The 21,738-nt window shown below is 40.1% G+C and overlaps 1 protein-coding gene across 2 annotated transcripts in view; it reads left to right on the top strand.

The window, feature by feature from the left end:
• Positions 1-10,917: 10,917 nt before the first annotated feature.
• The window catches only part of LOC107374609 (astrotactin-2), a 548,261-nt gene continuing 537,440 nt past the window's right edge, over positions 10,918-21,738 (top strand). For both annotated transcript variants that reach the window (XM_070552342.1, XM_054744913.2), the window contains exon 1: positions 10,918-11,616. In XM_070552342.1, coding sequence (XP_070408443.1) covers positions 11,202-11,616 — 415 coding nt within the window. In that variant the 5' untranslated portion in view covers positions 10,918-11,201. The remainder of the gene's footprint in view (positions 11,617-21,738) is intronic.

The raw sequence follows: 21,738 nt of genomic DNA, 5'->3' as shown, positions 1-21,738 counted from the left end.
CACTGTGGAGCACATTTACTGTCATCAGACAACAGCCTACCAGACGTGCTGATGGGATCGAGGACAGAAAAGGTCAGGTTCTTTGCTCATTATTCCACCAAAATCTGTTTAACCATCTCCGTCTACGTGCAGTGGACAGTAGGTTGTTGTCTGTCAAATTCAATTTTGAGAGAGTAAGACGCTGCCGCGGCATTCAGGTCGAAGCAATTTCCTAAGCAATAAATCTCAAATAACCAACCGCAGACCGTTTAAAAGCTTTCCATCAGCTAATAACAATGCAGTTTGCCTTTCCAGACCCTTGTTTAAGGTGCTACTTGCAGCTATCCGCCACCTCACTTGCACATCAACATCAATCATTTCTGGCTGATGCCCTGTTACTGTTTGCCCATTAAAAACAGACAGCAGTCGATGGAATCTATCAACAGAAGAGGTCATGTCTGCGAAACTATGGCGTATGCCTCTGTGGGCCCACACAAGACCTCTCCACAGTGTCAGCACTTTTACAAGCAGGGCTGCAAAGCTTGTCAGTGCTGCCCTTTAGGCTAATCTTCGTAGTCAAGTTTTCTATCAGGAAATCATTATGACAGACTAACTGAAATGTCACATGAACACAAAAACGAAAGGAGGAAATTGCATGATGCTATTTTTTGTCAGGCTGGCAGGGACTTAGACAGAACTTAGCTCTTTAAAATAAAGATTTATCACCAGCATGCAGAATTTAGACTTTGTATGCCTACACTCACAGAAGTAAGCAGTTTAATCATGGGGTGTACCCAGGTTGCACACTTCCTTGTTTTGGGTCAATTTGCATTAAGGGGTTTTCAACTGGATAATTACTTATTAGTATTTGACGGTTTAGTTTAAATTTACTTAACTTTTTACCTTAAAAAAAGTCATCCTCCCTCTCTTCTGTTGAACTGGGTAGAGAGAAAACCCTCCAGTCTGCTGCAGTTTCTCTGTTCGCATGAGCGGTGAGTCTGCAGTGTTTGTGTTTGTTTGTGTGCACACACTTGTTAACGACAAATTTTTCTGACTGAGAAACTTTGAGAGAGTGTGTGGAGGAGGTGGGTGGTGGGGTGGGGTTGGCGGGGGGGGGGTTGACAATCACTGCCACAGTGCCACTCTCTTGGCTACGCCTCCTTAAGGTGCATTTTTTTAACAGGAGGTGTGGGTTAAGTGAGACTCCACCGATCTCTGTAGATAAATTATGGACACTTCTTATCTGTTATGGTTGGGCCTTTTGAACAGCTTCAGTTTAGAGAAACAGAAACTAGGTCTGACCAGATTGATGTGGCCAAAGTAAGTCACAGAGATGATTACTGGCAATTAAGCAAAAAATAAAATAAATAAAATAAAATAATCTTAAATGTCCCAGTGAGTCACAGCAGAAGGCTGCTCATACTGACTCAGGTTCTGTTGGAGGTTTCTTCCTGTTAAAGGGGAGTTTATCTCCACTCTCATGCTTGCTAAGAATATGAAATTGCTGTAAGAATTGGCATAATAAACTCATAATGAACTTCAACTACACTTTCTATAGTTCCTTGGAATGACTGTTGCTGTGATTAGGCACTATATAATGTAGTGTATAAACAAACAGGACTGAACTGAATTAAATTGCTGTAAAATTTTGACAGGTTTTTTACGTATAATTATTAAGTTGCAACAGCAATTAGTGAATGATCTGCATCACTTTTGATCAGAATTCTATTTTTTTTATTTTGTTTATTTATTTTATTTATCCAGGTAAAAGTTCTATTTGTCATTTGCAAGGGAGACATGGCCAAGAGGGCAGCAACACACATCAAAACAGAAAAACATACATTTAAACGTCAAATGCAAAAGTTGGTTGCAAATGGTTGTAAACAGTATAACTTTTGTGAGAGCACAATGGTAAAATAATACATCTGAAAGCTGTGAAAATTTTGAAATTCAGCATGATTAAGAGCCAAATTGTAATTGGCCCCAATGTGAATAGTTGTCAGTTCATCTCTCTGATTAAAATGAAACTCTTTCTCTAAAACTGCTCATCATAACCAGAGAAAAGGGCCAGGCACTACAGTACAGATGTTAATTGTTCATAAATGTTCACTTTTATTCAAAATGAACATCTCATTAAAACATTTAAGATAGGTCTGTTTGAACATATGTGGTCATTGCAGGGTCTTTTTGTTGTCAGGTGCATCCTAAGAACTGCAGTGGGCTCCATATTACATGGTATAACTTAAAATTGGTTTTGAGCATGCAGAAACCATTCGTAGCCAAGTCATGATGTTTTTTTTAACACCAAATACTAAGTGACATGTGGGGGAGCACACGCATGACATGGAACATGTAGCGACAGCGGCCTGGAGCAGGCCCTACAGCTCAATGGCCATTCTGGGATTTTACAGAACTCACAGAGGGTCAGTCCACCTCTGATGCAGGAGATCATCAGTGAGACAGGAAATAGCCGGGGGAAACTTATTTGGGGTGTAAAAGAAGCATAGCATCATCCAAATTACCTTCACAGTGAAATATGGTTTCTGACTTTTACCATGTTATACAGCCAGGTTGTAATGGGTTGAGGAGAGCATAAAGAGCTTAATACGTTAAAGATGTTTAATGACTGTACACACCTTTAATTATATCTAACCTTTAGATGTCAATGCAAAATGAGTTTTGTTATTTTTAAAGGCGTTATGGTTAGTGTTGGGGCTTAGGCTTACGGTCAAGATGTGAGGAGGGGAAACAAGGTTTGATGATTTTAAAGGTGCTGTAGATCAGTGGTTCTAAAAGACAGGGCCGAGACCCCACTTAAAGCTACAATAGCAAATCCACAAAACAAACTAGCTGAAAACAATTATTTTTCAAGCCTGTTACAACCCTGGTTGGTCTAGGGGTGAAGGAGTGAGTGACATAAAGAGGCGTGTGAGAGCTGGCATTAAAAGACAAATGGATATTATTATCTTCAGAGATCTTTCCTTAAAGAGGCACTGCTGTCAATCTAAAGATGAATTAAAAGAGTGGAGCAACGCACCACCAAATCCAGTTAACCAAACAATCAGGGGAACTTTAAAACTGAAGTGATCTTCTTACACTAAAGGATTTTCCCAAAACAAAGAACCATTAACCAAACAAAACTTCTAAGCTCTAAGACTGTATTACCAAAAAAAAATAAAAGCACTAAGCTATTTTCTTTAACTACCTAAAGGCTGTCAGACAATCTAAACTCTTGAAAGCTCAATGAAAACTTCATAAAAGCAACAGCTTATTCTAACTAGTTCTTTTTTTTATTCTAACTAAATCAATCAAATCAAATCAAAGCTTTATTTATAAAGCTCCTTCCGCAACCCTGTCAGGAAGCCCAAGGTGCTGACAAAACATCTAAGCTCTAAGACTGTATCACCAAAAAAAAATCCACAAAACAAATCCACAAAACTAGTCCCTAAGGACACACAAGGTCATTGTGATCGAGGGATACCAGCACAGATCTGGCAATCTTGGCTTTTAAGGAGTGCCACTGCTTAGCTGCCATCAAGAGAATTCATTTAAGCTGTACTGCTGAGCTATCCTAGTGAACTGGACCAAACTCTTGCCTTGCAAAGCTTGGTCTAGGAATGCTCCTTTGGAACCTCAGCAGCACCTAGCAGCATTTTGGCTGGTCAATCACAACCCTCTATGGAGGTTTCAAACCCATAGAATGCTGTGATTGGTCCACAATGGTGGGCCAATCACAATGCTCTATATGCTTTGTGGTCCAGTCACATTACTTTATCCGCTTTGTGGGCTAATCAGGCCTCTATTCATCTGGTGGGTGGGATGATGCAACAGAGTGGAGCAAGATTTGAACAGCTCATTTGAAAAGACTTTTACATCAGTTTTGGATTATTTGGACTTGGGCTTCATTACAATCAGAAACAGTAGATAGATGTATTTAAGTCCTTAATTTAGAAAAAAAGAGAAAAGGATGTATTTCCGCCTTTTTGAACAGCAGACCGCATCATTTACCGACGTCTGTTGCACTGAGTACTTCACGCTGTTCGTTGTCCAGTAGCATGCGGAGATCATTTGAAATACATCGGTAGAACCTGCCGCAAGACCGAGAGCTGTCAATGGAGCATTGACAGACTAAATAATATATTTAGTTAGTCTGGCTTGCCAGGCTACCACTGAGCCACTTTCTTGGTGTGCCACTGTCCAGGGTCCTGAATCTGAAGGCAGCAGGAGCGGGAGCTGTCCATAGATGCACTGAAGAGGGCAAAGTACAGCAGAAACTAACTAGCTATGTTGTGGAACACCAGCCCCCAGGCAATAGTAACAATGACTTTTAACAATGTCCTAACATAGTTTAGATATAAAATTTTGTGGACATTAAAAAAAAATTTATCCAAAAAAATGGTTGGAGTGATTCTCTCACATTAACACAGGTGTGAGAGGTTCTCCTCTCGATAATACCAGAGAAGGAGAAATAGCTGGCTGCAATCACTTCAACTTTATGACAAACTACCAGAGTCCCAAAAATAAAAACATAGTTGCAGGAAAACAAAAATGGTTGGATGTAGAAAATGGACTAGTGTTTAGTTTTTTTATGTGTTCTGACAGGTGTTTATTCTTCTTTAATATATTCCCAAATAAGGGGGGCGTGGCATAGAGGCAATAGCTGACGGGAGGGGTGAGTTATGTGACTATGTTAATGTTTAAAGCAAGCTTGTTTTGCTGATTTGTTATAGAAACTTAAAGGTAATGAAACACCAAAGGTTTTCTAAAGCATGCAGGTGATGTTAATTCACTGCATTGCTATATCTAGAATTTGTTGCTTTAAATAAAAGTTGTTGCGCTGCGATGGACTGGCTCTCTGTCCAGGGTGTACCCCGCCTGATTGCCCATTGACCGCTGGAGATAGGCACCAGCACACCCCCCCCCCCACCCCCCCACACCCCCACCCGCGACCCTACATGGACAAAGCGGGTTCAGGAAATGGATGGATGGATGGATAAATAAATGTGTCTGTTAAATAAATAAAAAAACTTAAACATTCAATTTTAAAATGATGGCATACAAATGTTGCCATAAATTTAACTATACTACATGATAGTGAATGATAATGATACAGGGTCAAATAAGTAAACTAGCATTCCGGGCTTTTTGTGTTTTTGTAACACAGGATTAATCAGTTTAATAAAAAAAAAAAATTATTCTTTGTCAAGTGGCAATTGGGGTCGCAACTTTCTTTGTATGTATTTTGTGAGTCAGTGGCTAAACAAACAAGACTAAAAAAACATCTGCCACAAATCCTGGGATAAGATTTTTTTTCATTACTGTAACAACAAAAACAAACAAAAAATATGAATAACTGTAATAGTGTTTCAAAATCAAGATCATTTCATTTCAACATGTGTGTGTGTGTGTGTGTTTTGTGGGAACCACAATATAAAAATTTAAATTGAGTGTTTGTGCTGTGCACAAGGGCGCACGAGTGACATTTTATAAGAAGACATTTTTTAAAAGATGGAGGTTATATTTTGCATTGACTTTGATGTGTCTGTTGGCTTCACGCTGACTTAAACAGAAACAAATGGCCTCAGTTTTCAGAATTAAATACACATGATCCTTCTCTCATTTGTCAATGGGTCTTTGCTTATCCCACTGTAGAAACTTTATCTATTCTTGAGCATTTGGAAGAATAAAATAAAATATAAAGGGATTGACAAGATGTCAGGAGAAAAAATAAGATACAGAAAAAATGCATGTTCTTGTCTCTCGGGCAGCGATTTAAGTTGTGACAACTGCAATGCTGATACAGGTTTTCACATGTCAAAAGCAGATTACTGGAGAATGATAACAAATAGAGTACAATGTAGCTGTGGTGGTTATTTTTGCACAGCTAAAACACTTGAGTTAATGAGGTCTCCACATTGCTTAGGGGAGGAAAACAGGCTTAGTTGTGAGAATTTCTTGCCACTCTTTACATTATTCTGCTTTCACCCAAAACAGCACATTTTAGGCATAAATTAATCAAACCAGCAATTCAACAACAAAACACTCAAATAAAATACATTTATTATGTTTAACAATGAAAAACAAAATCAGTGAACCAAAATTAAAATGCTACAGAGAGAATAATTGACAACTTCCAGAAACATTGATGCTTTAATAACACCACAAGCAAACCAAGCTGCATAGTCATGATGAGGATGGTGACAGCAAGACGGTATGGCAAGATGTTTCAAAATGTTACTGAGGCATGTCATAGGAATGCTTTAATACTTCACAACAGCACAGGAGACGTGCCGTTACTGTTAACAGACACGCTGACAGAGAATACTTTACATAAGAGACAGAAGCACAGCTGAGTGACAAGTGAAGGAAATGTACAGGAAAAAGATCACAAGTGATGGAAAACAAACTGCTGAATTATGCGGGACTTCTCAATATTAGCCTGCAGCCTAAATAGAGGATATTGGCTGATTTATGAGCTACATTAACCCTCTGGAGGCAGGTGTTGTAGATTAGCAACGTTAAAACCTACCTACCTGGTTACTCCACGTACGTATTTCATGAGCATGTTTTAACTCAGAAGTACCCCTGAAGAACTTAGTTGTTCGTCCTTTTATCAAAACTTATTTTGAGCCTGAGAGGGTTAAAAGTAGATAACTCACATTTGAAAGCAGGATAGCTGAAGGTTGGAAAAAACAAGATCAGAGTAAAAAGCACTGTAACCATAAGGGGAGGTATACTTATCATGCAAATGAAAAATACTTAGCTTGTGGTTTTGCTGTTATTTGCTTTTCCACTAAAGAAACCAGGCTTAATTAAAATTGTAAATGTTAGACTGGCCAGGGAGATTATACAGAACATCTGGGGTGTCTGGTCCCCTGGCAGTAACAACAGATCCTCTGGGTCTCGTGGGTAGTTGATGGTCTCTGTAGAATGGATTTAGATCCATGTGGTTTTTACCAGTTTAGGGTCTGGGTAAATAAACAGCTCATTAAGCTCTAAGTAGAAGGCAAGTGTCAACGTTGCATTCATGTGAGTGACACGATGCATGTTTCTACAACACAAGATTGGGTTGAAATAAGATGTACTCGATTAATATGTCAGTTATGGCTGATCAGTGTAGGCTTGTTACCAACGAGACTGGGATTTATGGGATGCAAGTCAACAGCCTTGAATATCACTTTGCATAAAGAGAAAGTCGGCACCAAATAGTTATTCCTGTGAATGGGTGGCTGAAGCCTTTATTAATCATCCAATCCATCCATCCACCAATTTGTCCTTCCATCCATTTTTCACAACTTATCAAAGTTCAGGACAAAGTAGAACAGATGCAACCAGAGAAGCCCAGACCTTTCTCTCCCAAATGACACTCTCCACTTGCTTCTGGATGATTACAAGGTGTACCTAGGGAAATCCCTTCCAGAGGACGATGACCAGAAGCTATCCTAGTCAGATGCCTGAATCACCTCAATGTTCTTCTTTCAGTGAAAATGAGAAGATGCCTCATGCTAATGTCTCTCTAGGCCAGTGGTTCCTAACCTTTATTCCCTAAGGACCCCCTTGCCTGTTCCCAAGACAAGTCCAGGACCCCAACCCCACTCCCCACCTGAATACACATATTAAAATTGGTTAAGCAGAAATAATACACACTCATGTGGAGTTATAACCCATACAGATTATACTATTGGGTGTGTTGTTGTGATTTTATAAATGTAATATTTGGGTATAATCCTGGTAACCTCACAACCTTGGCACAGATGGGGATGCATTGTGGGGACCACCTGCAGTCTTGTGGTGACCCTTTGGGGGTCATGGACTCCAGGTTGCCACCGTGAGGCAGACCCCATCTCTAGCTCGTTTGAAGTCCCTTTTTATGACTTTATTCTTGCTTTTGAATGCTGATTTTATCATTGTATCTCACTGTTTAATTTTTTTGTGCAGTTTTTTTTAATGTTTTTATAATTGTTGTATCTTCCAGTTTTGTTCAGCACTTTGGTCAGCTGTCATGCTGCTATTAAATGTGCTATAGAAATAAACTTGCTATGGTATGGACTCCAGGTTAGGAACCACTGATCTAGGTAACAGAGCTCCTCGCCTTATGTCTAAGGCTGAGCCTGGCCACACCATGGAGAAAAGCTCATGTTAGCCTCTAATATTGGGATATTATTTTTTGGGGTCATAATTTAAATCTCATGGCAATCGGGACATAGACAAACCAGTAAATCAAATACTTCTCCATTCCGCAAAACTTCTTTTTTACCATAAAAAACTTGAGTAAGACCATCACTATTGTGGACAAAACTCAGATTTGTTGGTTCATCTCACACACCATCAAACCAGCACGTGTAAACAAAACACCTTGATTCTTGAACTTCTCTTTTGGACAGCCCCCTCCCAACCATGAAGAACAATTCTACCACTTTTCCAGTTGAAACCCATCTCCTCAGATTTGGAAGAGCTGACCATCGTACCCACCTCCAACAGAAGCATTACATCTGCAAAAAGCAGACATGAACTAAGGAGTGTGCAGTTGAATAACTGACATTTTGAAAAGTCTACAGCTTTGCAAAAACTTGCATGATTGAGTTTTAGAGTAATCCAATAAATTTAGCTAGAATTTTTCTCACAGCCTTTTTTGTTTGGGCCTTTTTCTCTTGATTGCCACTTGTCTATTTGTGATGACAGTAGAGCTGTGTTAGCAGAGGAAAAGCAGGATAAAGCACAGATTTACACATTGTTTGCCTGTTTCTATGAAAATTGTGGTCTAGGACGCCTGGATGTACACTGAAAAAAGAGAATAGTTTAATCAACCTAATTGAATTGCTTCAATTGGTAACAAGCTATTTAATTAAGTTTATCCAACCTAAATTATTAAAATTGTACTAATAATTTAAGTTGGATAAACTTAATTAAATAGCTTGTTACCGACTGAAGCAATTTTTAAAGTTGGACCTACTTTTTTTTACAGTGTAATTTGGGGGAGGGGAACCATGCCCCCCCCCCCTTTTTTTTTTCCAAAGTCAAGTTTTAACCCCTGCACTTTTTACCATCCAAAAACAATATTACGCTATATTAAACTGACACTGGTTGAGCTCTAGGACCAAGCAGAAAACAACCGTTTGTGTTGAAGCCTGTTTCCCATTAGAACATACTGTAAAGCTACACCCCCCCCCCCCCCTGTCCTCTCCACTTCTAAAGTGAAAATTACGTCCATGCATGGACAGCACAGATTCCAGGAACTGAGGGCTTGCTCTGCCTTTTGTAGTGATAAAATATATTCCCGCTCACCCAGTAACATGTGAACATTCACCTCATTACTCATGACTGGCATTGTGGATTTCTGATAGACCTTGAGATTGAATGTTTGCATGACAGGGGGGTGGTGTGCTCAAATCACAAAGAAAAGTGCACACAAAGAAAATGTGTTTGAATATGTTAGCCCCAACAGAGACAAAAAAAAGTGAGAATATGCCTCGTCTTCATATCAATTCGAAGCAGGTGTAAGCAGTAACCTAAGAAGAGAAAAGTGATAAATGATACATTTCCATAAATAATCATTTACAGCATGTAAGGAGATTTTGCATGATTTATTTGGTGTGCTGATGAATAAAGCTGCTGTGCAAGTTTGAGAAATAAATAGAGGACATCAAAAGTGGAGAAAAAATGAAAGGAAATCACAGAGCTGGGATTAAATTTGAAAATGGAAGTTTTAGTAAATAAGGACGTTTAATGTATGAACTTGCAAACGTGTGGTTACAGCTTTGTGGTATAGTGGACGTAAAAACCAGCCACAGCTTGAAGCATGTTTATTCTGTTGTGTCGTGGAGTGGCATCCAGGAACGATTTACCTAACGCACCCCGTGAAGCAGAACACCTCTCTCTTACCTGCCGTGTGTGTGTGTGTGTGTGTGTGTGTGTGTGTGTGGGGGGGGGGGGGCATTCTGTAATACCAGGAAAGCATGGTCGTGTGTTCTAAAGACAGGGCAATCCAGAAAATTACACACAGCATTAAGCAAATCAGACCAAAAGGAAACACTAAAAATATCAAGGGTAGGTTGAGGCTGTGTTGTTGCCGAGGCTGAACAATACCAGAAAATAATAATCTGAGGTAATAAGAGTTAACCATTTTAGGTTTGATCAAACCCACATTTGTTTAGATCGTTTTATAGTGTACAAACCACCTTACCTCCCCTGCAGAGAAAATCACTTTTTTTGGCTTTAAAATTAAAAAAGAAAATAAAGATTTAAAACTGCTGCTATATTTTAATTTTCTGTCATCAGAGGGGGAAATGTTTATTGGAACTTAAAGCGTATTCAAATAAAAACAAACAAAAACGTTTTTGTAGGTGTCTTTGATGTTTTATGTACATTTTTATTTCAATTGATGCTTTTTAATTTTATTTTGAAATACTTATAAATAATCTAAAATTTATACTACAAGTTATGGAAGAGCCTCTGAAAAGAAACATTATTACATTAATCTCACAATTCTGATTTCAATCAGAGAGTTATGACTTCTGTACTTAAAGTCAGAATTTTGGGATTAAGGTCAGAATTCGGACTTTAATCCCATAATTATGATTTTACTAAAAATTTTGACTTTAATCTTACAATTCTGATCTTATTGCCGGAATTCTGACTTCTGGGATTAAAATCAGAATGTTGGGATTAAGGTCAGAATTCTGATTTTAATCCCATAATTCTGACTTTAATCTCAGAATCCTGACTGTATCACATGATTCTGAGAATAAAAAGTCAGAAATTTTTTTAGTGTCCCTAATCCTCTCCCTTAACACGTTTAATTGGATTTGTAGACTTAATTTGACATTTGGAAGGGCAGAAGAAATAATGAGTGGAGTTAAAAAGATTTATTTAATCATTTACAAATATTTTAAAATGAAAATTCAATGAAATGCAAATATATTTTAGACCTCGAATAAAAATATTAACCCCGAATGTTCTTTGAAAGCGGATTACTCCGCTGATTTATATCTGAAAGAGAAAAGTTCCAGTTGATATCCTCTGAAGCGGCACGTGCTAACCTGAGATAAGTGGTGCGTGTGCATTTCTGTGTGCACGCAGACATGGATGAAAGATGACATTCTCTCTACACCTGTGCTGCCGCCTCCTGGACGGACGCGACTCCTTTGCAGCGACTGTACTATAAGTGAACGGACAGCTTATGAGCCCCACTCAAAGCGAGAGAACCACACACCAGGAGCGGGATGGCGGGGATAGCAGCGCGGCACGTCCGCGTCCTTCTCGTGGCTCTCTCCCTGACAGGGTCCATGACACTCCGGCCGAGCAAAGGAGCTACGTCGCCTGATGAGGACCGGGACAGAGAGAGCGACGCGGAGACCCCGTGCGAGTTGAAAACCGTCACCGTCTCTACCCTGCCGGTGCTCCGGGAGAACGAGTTCAGCTTCACCGGCGGAGCCTCGGGGAACGTAGCCGGAGGAGGGAGCGCTGCCGCCGCCGCCGCTGCCGCTGGAGGAGGAGGAGGAGAAGGTGGTGCTGGTGGAGGAGGAGCAGCAGGAGGGGGTGAATCCCGACTCTTGTTATTCGTTAGAACAGACCTACCTGGGCGAATTTCTGTAATGGATGATCTTGACAACACAGCTCTTCCCTACTTCACACTCGGTAAGAACTGTTGTGGTTCTATCCTGTGTTTGCCCTCCATGATGATGCTTGCTGCACATAAAAAAAGAAAGAAAAAAAAGCACCACAGTGCCTAAAATCTGGTACTCAAGTAGTTCTTGCTCTAGATTTCATAATTTCTTTATTTAAATCATAATCCAGACTGAAATGCACCCAGCATTCCAGGTGTAAGGATGTCAGCTCTTCTTTCCCCCACTTAAACAGTAAAGTGCTGCTTCTGGAAGCACAACAAATCGTCACTCATGATGAAGTGACTCTCCACTGTCCCTGTTTCTGTCTGACTTTCCTCCTTTGTGGTTCAATGCGATTATGAATTTAAAATCCAAGCGTACCCTCTGCCTCGTGCCCCAATCAAGCAGTGCAATTTAGTCCTGCAAACATGCATGAAATTAGGGATTTGTTCTGACTTGAGCTTGTAATTTCTCGCACACACGCATGCATCACTGATGGTGCGACTGCATAAAGTTTACATAGCTGTCAAGGGAAACCCCCTCATGAGAATTCTATTTTATTTTTGTGTGTGTAACTTTAGTGCACATCCCTAAATAATAACCGAGTGAATCAGCACAGTCCAAACGTCGGTCTTTGACAGGTCATCTGGAGTTCTCTGTGAAAGCCAGTGGCTCTGAAATGGTCCGGGGAGTAGCGTCACTGACTGGATAATCACAAAGGACATGATAGCAGGGAAGTAGGCTATGTCTGCCTTTTTCTCTCTGACAAAACACGTTTGCTTTGCAAGAGGAGCAGATTTCATATAAAAGGAACTTGCTTACCTTGCTTTTGATATTTTTTGTGGATGGCAAACCCCCCCCCCCCTCCCCCCTGCTTTTCCCTTTACCGGTGAAAAGAGGTTGCTTTTTATGGCCGTGCACTGGTACATTTACAGAGTCTGCAGAGCCTGTTAAATGCTTTTAGCTACTCAAGATGAATTGAAACCCAACAGTTGCACAATGTTATACAATTAACAGTCATTCCAGATGGACCCCATTGGCACAGGCTGATAGAAACCTGGACAAAACAAAGGAAATTCAAACAGCACTCTGACGGGGTCAGGGATACGGGTTCTGAGAATTCATGACGTCTCATTACCGCAGTTTTCGGACAGTGGGCTTGCCATGATGCCTTTTTTCCTAGCTCAGTGCTCTCACTTTCATTCCCTGTATGAAGATTGTGGTCTGAACTGGCTTCGCGAAGCAAAAGGCTGCCAGGCAGGCAGGCTGAGGGCTGGAGCATTAAGCTAGTAAATCACTTTCTATTCTCATTAAGGACAGCCGTTGACTGGTGAGAAAGGCCTCTCTGTCCTCCCAGTCAGCCAGCTAGCAAATTTGCTGCTTCACTCTTTCGGTGGATGATTGCCTGCCATGGAAGAAGAAAAAGAGCTTTAATGGTCTTTAATAGTTGGATTTGAGTTATGTCTTTTTAGACGCACTGTAAGATAAAAACTGTGGGAATATTTGGGACAGATTTTTTTTTATATAACAAGAAATTAATCTTACACAAACAGCTCTCAATTTTGTATTTGTTCTTGAAAAGATGATGATATGTATGCATTGTCAGGTAGATCTTTAGCTGTGTGTGTGGATACGACACCACACACAGCTAACAGTTGGGGATGCTTTGAACTATAATCGGAAATCAGGCCAGATCACGTGATTTTAAAATGATCAGAAACGGGGGGGGGGGGGGGGGGGAGATAGCAGATTTAACCTGTTAAAACAACAAACACGACTCTTACATTAGTCTTGAGATATTTTTTCAATTGCAATAACAATGGCATAGTTTCATTTTAACATGTGCCTCTATTTTCTTTGTTTCTTGGACAAAAACAACATCGTTTTAGGCACCGTATCTCTTTTGGCTGACAGATCGGCTTGGGGTTCTACGCCTGCCAATGACGTCACACTTAGGGCTGCAGCTATTTTGCGATTCAGATATTTTATGGAATCCTCCATCGATTAATTGGATATTCTATTTGATGACACGTGAAACGAGATTATGGTGTGCTGCTAAAAATGTAAAAATTAAACAACAAAATTATAAAAGAATCAACAACGTATCAAATTGGTGCCATCTACTTTCTGCCTTCCAAGCTGATATTTAAATATAATAAATACATTTATGGAACATTTGATTAAAATATTTGGTTTATTATCACTTATCCGTGTCTACACATATCTAAATAAATTCACAGATTTCTTTAACATGTTCAGTAGTAAGCTACTGGAAATGCTACTAATATTTAATTTAGTAACTATGAAATGGTGGCATATATATTTTAAATGTATGAGTTGGCAACATAATCCAGTCTAAATTGAATTAAAATGTAGAAGTGTTTGTGAATTACATGCAACAACGGCTTGCTTGAGTTCGAGGACTTTAATAAATCAAACCATTCGAATCATTCGATGATTGATTTCAGCCCTAGTCACAACAGATGATTGGCTGAACGCAGGACTTAACAGATGTTACGGTACCACATTTGTAAAAGTTACGCTGACGATTTTGATTGGTCCGGACAAATTTGTGGTCCTTGCAGTTGTAGTCCTGTAGTCCCAAAAACATTTTGGAGGGAAAATATGTTCATATTGGCAAAGGAAATGTTAAATCAAAGCAAAAATATAAATTGATAATAAGTGGACCGATAAATATATTGTTTTAGATTTTACAGGTATAAAGGGTCATCTCATTTGCACAGTTATTTTTACATGTATGACTGAATTTCTGTCTTCAGTATTCTGCTTTATTTTCTCTCTAAAGTAGCTGGCATGGGCATGGTCATCTTTATTTATAAAAAAAAAGTATACCAGCAATATTTAGAATTCTAGATTGGTTTTTATTTAATTGGATTACTCAACACTTTAAACTCGGATTCCCCCATTTCAATAGGATCTGGTCTGATACTCTGTCTATTTACTTGTGCTTGAACTCATAAAAGGGCTCTTGCACCATGGAACTGATACCACTTTACAGAGCATGATGCTCAGCTTGCAAGTGAATCGCCACAGGAGACAACAACAGCATTTTGCTTGAGTGAAGTACACGCAATATAAATCTGTTGGACACAACCAAAGTGTTAACGCATTTTATTTGACAGCATTTTTGCCAACAGCCATGACAGAACCCAATCAGGAGAGCTGCTGATGTTTTCAACAAGAGACAGCATCAATGGCTGCTTCAGACTAGCATGCAGAAGATTAAAGGTCTAAATGTTTTGTTCTAATCAGCTGAAGAAACGTTTGAGCCACAGAAGCAGGAAACTACATGATGGAGGTATAGGAAGCTGTTATTGTGTGACGTAAATGATCATACATTGAAATGGTCTAAGATATTTTGTGTATAACTTAATCAAAGTTATTTCCCATTCTATGGCTGATCTAGCTGCAAATGTGCTTTTACCATTGTTTTGAAGTTTCCAAAAAGCCAGTAAAGTACTTTTGACAAAATGGAACAACTAAGATTTTAAAAGGGAAAATTCACAGATATGCAGATTCAAGCAGGTGAAGTTAAACACCGGGCGACAGTCGCAGAGGAATTAAGTGCTCGCCCCATAATTGGGAGGTTGCAGGTTTGAGCCCCTCTCAGTCTGCCGCTCTTGTTATGTCCTTGGGTGAGACACTTAACCCACCTATCCTGCTGGTGGTGTTCGGAGGGACTGGTGGCACCTGTGCTCGTCAGCCTCGCCTCCGTCAGCTTGCCCCAGGACAGCTGTGGCTACAATGCAGCTCATCACCACCAGGGCGTGAATATGTGTGATTCACTGATTATGTTGTAAAGCACCTTGGGGGGTTCCAGGTAGGGCTGTCGCGGTAACCGCAAAAATGAAATATCGCGATATGAAGAAGCCCACCGCGCTGCATCATGCGCCACCGCGATTACTGAACTTGGTTCAACTCAATGATGCATGTTGAGAAGCATGGCTGCACTGGTATCAAAACGAAACGTTACTTCGCTCCTGTGGGAGCGCTTTGGTTTTCAGTACGTCAGCTGCTGCGCAGCCAGAGTCCTTGGCCGAGACAGAGCTGCCACCAGCGGCAAATAAATAAATAAATAAACGCTCGGAGACCTGCTGAAGTCCCGGACAAGCACTGCTTCTGCAGCCGTCCCGAAGAGAGTTTGAGCCGAGCTGGAGCTCACTCGCTACCTGCAGGAGGAATGCATCCACCCTAAAGAAAACCCCCGTGACACCGTGGAGCAACAAACGGGAGATTCCCTTTGCTCGCCAGAGTCGCACGCAAGTACGTGTGTGTTAGTGCAACGAGCGCACCATCCGAGAGGCTTTTCAGTGTTGCTGCAAATGTTGCCGCCCCTCTCAGATCCTCTCTCAAACCGTAGTTAACATGCTGGTTTTCCTTGTAGGTAACAAGGACGTGACCGAGCTATAAATCACCGTCATTCGTGTGTGTGAAAGTGAAATGATAGTGCCCCGCCCCCCGGCGCGCGCGCGCGCGCCCGGTACATGTAATTTTTTATGCTTGATTTTAAACAACTAAACAAAATGGGGACTTGTTTCTTATTTGTTAGATGCTGCAGCCAAATTTGCATTTAAAAGTTTAACCTCCTGAATTTTGTTGTTTTTAAGTTCAGTCGGACTCTGACTGTCGGAGAAACAAGCGTTACTGCGATCTGCGTTGTTACTGCCCTTTGATCTGCATTCAGTAAAGTGTTATTGAAGAAGGCACGGCAATTTTTAACCTTTTTTAAATGTGTAAACATTATGTTTAGATAGTACTGCAATAAAAAAGTGCTGCAATAATATCGCACACCGCAATATTAAGCCACCCTGAATCACCGCAGGGGGAATTCCTCAACCGCGACAGCCCTAGTTCCAGGACTCTAGAAAGCGCTAGATCAAATACAGGTCATTTACCATCAACTGGATTAATCCACAGTAAGAAGATGTCAATTTAAAATAGTTGACTCATTGAAAAAAAAAAAAAAGACTGATTAGTAATCTACCTAACAAAAACCAGTTCTTATTGAGAACCGGTTCCCATTTTTTCTATTCCTAGGAATTGTTCACCACTTTTGCAAACGATTCCCCTTATCAATTCCAGTTAGTGCAAATGACATCACTGCGCACTTTGAAAGCTTATGGAAGCAGGTAACATGGTGTCTAAGTGGTCACAAACGCTCGAAAGTTTGGTTATATTTGACAAGAAAGCAGGACAACTGGATAACTTGCAATAATTGTAAAATAGATATTTGATCAGGGGAGGAAGCATTATGAATATACAACACCCTTTGGATACAAAATACGCAGTAACTTGGGTTTTGACTCGCTCCGGACTAGTGGATTTCAATGCAGCAGCAGCAATGACTTTGCACATCCTCTCCTGTTAATACTGCAGGCAAGTAATCAACTAACACTCCCTATCATGTTAGCATCACTTACCTTACATACATACCTCCATACTAGCAGACTCCAGCGACAAAGGTCTGACCTGTGGTGAGACTTTTCCCACTCTACAAAAGCTACAGCAACACTGCACCAAACAAGAAGTTGACTCTGCGTCCACAGGGAGCATAAATGAGAACATTAGGAAAGATGTTTTCAACCCATACAGGTACAACTGATTGTTTATCAGAAAGAAACTGACAGTTATATTTGTTCATTCATTCCTTTGGTTTGAACTTTGAACTAGATTTCCTTTCCAAACAGCTATTACCTTATATGGGTTTATAGTGTCACAAGTGAATATTGTCAGTTCGTTTGTCATTAAAACCTATGACTCTTTGAAGGGAGCAGTTCATAAACTAGCCATTCACATCAAAGAACTGTTCAAAAGAGCCAGTCTTTTAAACAGAGTGGAGACATCCTCGTAGGAGCGGTGGGTTGGGTCATGTGTCCCGCTGATATCCGCAAGTTTGGCGATGCGTTCTTTTTATACATCATACATTGAGTCCACCATGCATTCCGCCGATGTCCGGGGGTGTTGGCGCTACGCCGATGTCGGGGTGGGATGATTACTGGAAGACATGATGAACAGTTTTCTACAAGGACCCGGCTCCCATCATTTACTTTGAACAAGTTTAAAAAAAGGTTTGATTCGTTCGTGAACGTGACGTCACTGATAAAATACAAAACTGTCTAAAATAAAACCAGAATATATCTGTTTAGATGCAAACTGTGTTTTTTTTACATTCAATTAAAAAAAATAGAAAAACCTTTGCCTACTTCATGGAAATTTTGGATAAAATTCCAAGAAACAGAATATTTGTCAGACAGCTCAAGTTCATCCTTACGACTTCCCTGATCACTCCGTTAACTCCCAAAATGTCAATCAAACTAATCTAATCTCCATCCACAGATCTTTAAGGACTGATATCTTCTTGATTATGGAATTATGATGATTAGGACTGAAATTAGCTAATGCCACCAATAATGACCCATTGGAAAAAGAATGATTGAATTTGTATTTCACGAGACAAAGTCGACACATTTTGAATGGATGTCTATTTTAGCGAGGCATATTTCTCATCATATTGTAATGTGTATTGTAATCTACACAGTAATGGCCAAGTGCCCATTAGGAAGTCTGCGCTCATTAGTGTTGGCTTCACTTTAGACATTGGATGACAGCATCCATCTTTATGATTACAGTCTCACTGTCAAAGAGCCCTTTAGTGGATTACTCAACGAAACATTTGACTTTAACCCCAGGGGCTACTCTTTTCTATATTCCAATTAAATCAGCTACTTTAGAAGTAAAACCCATAAAAGATTGACAAAGTCTGAATTATTATAATCATAATAGTGATGGACTACTACATTTTTAATTTATGCTTTCAGGCCATAAATCATTCACCATATTCTAAATCAACTCATTGTTTGAGCATTTCAATCAATAGTGAAAGCCTGTCTTTCAAAAGTGTTACTGTATTCGGGAGGTTCTATATGCAGGATTTCTGTGGATGTGTTATCATTAACCAAATATTCTTCGGTGGGGTCATGAGGATCTGGTGCCAATCTGCAGTAGTAGTGGTGAGAAGGAGGGGACACCTTGGGCAAGTTGTCAGGCCATCACATTGACACAGGGAGACAAACAACCATTCACACACTCACTTGCACCTAGGGACAATTTAGATTCTCCATTCAACCTAACATGTTTGTTTTTGGTGTGTGGGAGGAAACTGGAGTACCTGGAGAAACCTTACACAAACATGGGGAGAATATGCAAACCACACACAGAAAGGCCACTGCGAGGTTTTGAACCTACAACTTTCTCACTGATAAGCAATAGTGCTACTACCAACCGCATGACCAAGAAGCCTTTAAAGGGGATATGTTTAGACTTTTTTCTTTTGTCACTTTAAAGGAAATTGAATTGGAAAAGGCTGAGGGATTTCATCAGTTCACTGCTTTGAGGTATTATATTATTATTGTAACCAAAGTCGGGCTGGGCAATACATAGAAAATAAATCAATATCGAAATTTCTGACTCTTATTGAGATCATTTTTCCCATGTCAATAAATTTGATAGTAAAAAATGAAAAGATGTGTGTAGGTTGGCAAGATTCATGTCCCTTTAAGAAGCTGTACCACCTTGAGTCACATAAAAATGTGACTCAGTGTAATACATATGGCAGCCCCATCAAGTGGACAGCTTTTGTTTCTGCACATACCTGTGATTATCATCCATTTATCGTTATCGACGTGAAATCCTCAATAGATTGTGATATGGATTTTAGGCCATATCGCTAAGCCCTAAACCAAAGTAACAGCCATTTTAAAGTGGCAGTGTGTCGTTTCCTGCTGCTAGGAGGCAGTACAGACATAACATTTCAGGGTAGTTTCACACCAAATTGCCGTAACTGTCGCATGTTTAAAAAACATTATGGTGAATAAGGGCTGCACGATATTAGGAGAACCTGTGATGTGCGATAGCAGTGATTAATATTGTGTAACGGAATCAAAGTGATGTAACTAACCAAAGTTGTATTTTAATACACTGTTAGTAGTTCACTTTTATAAACAGAAGAATAGGCTGTTTTTATCATCAGGGAGTTTAATTAAACACTCTGTATTGACTTTGAGACAAGAAAAGAGAGATATATGGGATCGTTTGAGAATCTTTAATTTCTGAATTATAAATTCTAAACAATCTACCAGGACTACTCTGTGATGGATGAGAATGGATTCGGATGTTGTGTTGGTGCGTGTGTGTGTGTGTGTGTGGGTCTGGTTCAGATTCTCTAGGATGACGTAATCGAATCTGGTCGTCTTTGTTATGACTAGATATCACGAGGCTTATAAAGTGATGACATGAGCCGCTATTTTGCCGTGTACGTACCCAGTGGGGTCTCCCAAGTAGATCAGGAATTGCCAGGTCTGGAAACCTCGGATGTACGATGGAGCTGTCGGTGCAGCGGTCACAACGTTTCAAAACCCGTCTGGAGGGTCGGCCCGGTACGATTCAGCAGCGTCAGCAGTTGCTCTTATTTTGAAAGGACGTCGTCGGGTTGTTAAACGACGAAAATCTCCCGTTTCACAGTTCTTAGTTTAAAGAAAACGCATCCGGCCAGGCTGCGCTTGTCTTTAGGATGATGGTGAATAGAACTGAAGTCAAAATGGAACTGACTTAAAATGGCGTTGCCTTGTTTTATATCTCTGAATTGTTGATAAGTTTCAGTAAAGTAGATTGGACACTTGAAGTCAACACCAGATTCTCCTGCGGCAGCCGAAAGCTCTGATTGGTTGGAACAATGTGTCATGCATTTCTATGGAGATGAGGATCAGTATGTCTGCACCGTAGTCCTGGTTTCATTAAACATAATTCATGACATATTTATTTCACAGATCATTCACTTGATTATTGTTGATCAACATCTGTTTTGCTTAATAATTTTAATCACAAATAAAGTACTTTGATTAGGTAAAGCTTCTTCTTCTCCTTCGGACTCTTCTCCTGGAATGTAAACAGTCTGAGGAACAACCCGACCTTGGTTTTTCTACACGGTGTTATTGTGCCCAGGGGCCAGCTGTATGGAGTTGAAAACCATGAACTTCATAACCTTACATATCCCCCCTTTTCAAGGTCAATGTGGTCCTTCAAGAGACCACTTGGTCGTTGAACAAACCCAAGTTATGAAGAATCTCGACAACAGAACCGGATGCGATCCCAAGGGAACAGCCGTCTGTGGTGAGGCACGAACCCCACGCCGGAGAACAGTCTCGCACACTCCTCAGGAAGAACACAAGTCAGTAGGTTATTAATTATTCCCCATGGAAGTCATAAACGAAGCAACAGCAACGTCATATCCTCACGGGCAATAAAGCAAAGCAGGAGCAAATCTTGAACGTATCCACGAACAGGGTAGTATTCCAATTAAAAATCGATTGTTGTATCCGCAGGCAGGGCAATATTCCAAATAAAAATTGAATTATGTAAGAGTACTTATCGTAATCCACAAAAAGGGAAGAGCGGGTGACAGTAATCCCAACGAATGAGGTGGCCCAGCAGTCACGCCGGAACCACAGTCGTCCAAGGCCAACGAGCCGGAGCACCCTCAGGAGTAGTCGATGCAGATGACGAGTCACGGATCCACCCCCAGGAAGCAGGATCCTCACAAGCTCAGCAGAGGAGAGAGAGCACAGTGTAGGCACTTCAATGTAGACACGACAAAAGTGCATTTCATGTCATCAAAGAAATAAAAATAATAAAAAACCTAACTCTATGAGTGCCTTTTGTACTATGTGTTAGTTTTAAGTGTAATTACCCATTAAGTGAAGAAATGGATGCAGCCCTGACTGTGTAAGATGCAAAAAGGGATGATGCGAGAAGCAGAAAAATGAAAGAAACCCTAACTGGTATCAGTGAATCCTCACTGCAAATACTTGTGTCAGGACAGGGGCAAAATTGGTTATAGCCCCGTAGGATAAATCAAAGAATTGATAATCACAAACATAATATTCACTGTAAAAATCAACTGATCAAAGGTACTATAAAAAAAACAGAAATGTAAATCAGTACTAAAATGTAAATCAGTGGTTAGTAATCATGTTCATGTTAATGTACCCCTAAGGAATGGTGATTAGTTAAGATAAAAAAAAAACAAAATTTTGGACAACAGTACTATGTGACCTAACCCACTCACTGTTACCTG

Source organism: Nothobranchius furzeri, chromosome 6, assembly GCF_043380555.1.
Source record: "Nothobranchius furzeri strain GRZ-AD chromosome 6, NfurGRZ-RIMD1, whole genome shotgun sequence".
Lineage (NCBI taxonomy): Eukaryota > Metazoa > Chordata > Actinopteri > Cyprinodontiformes > Nothobranchiidae > Nothobranchius > Nothobranchius furzeri.
The sequence above is the reverse complement of the archived record's forward strand: the minus strand, read 5'-3'. Positions and strand labels throughout refer to the sequence as shown.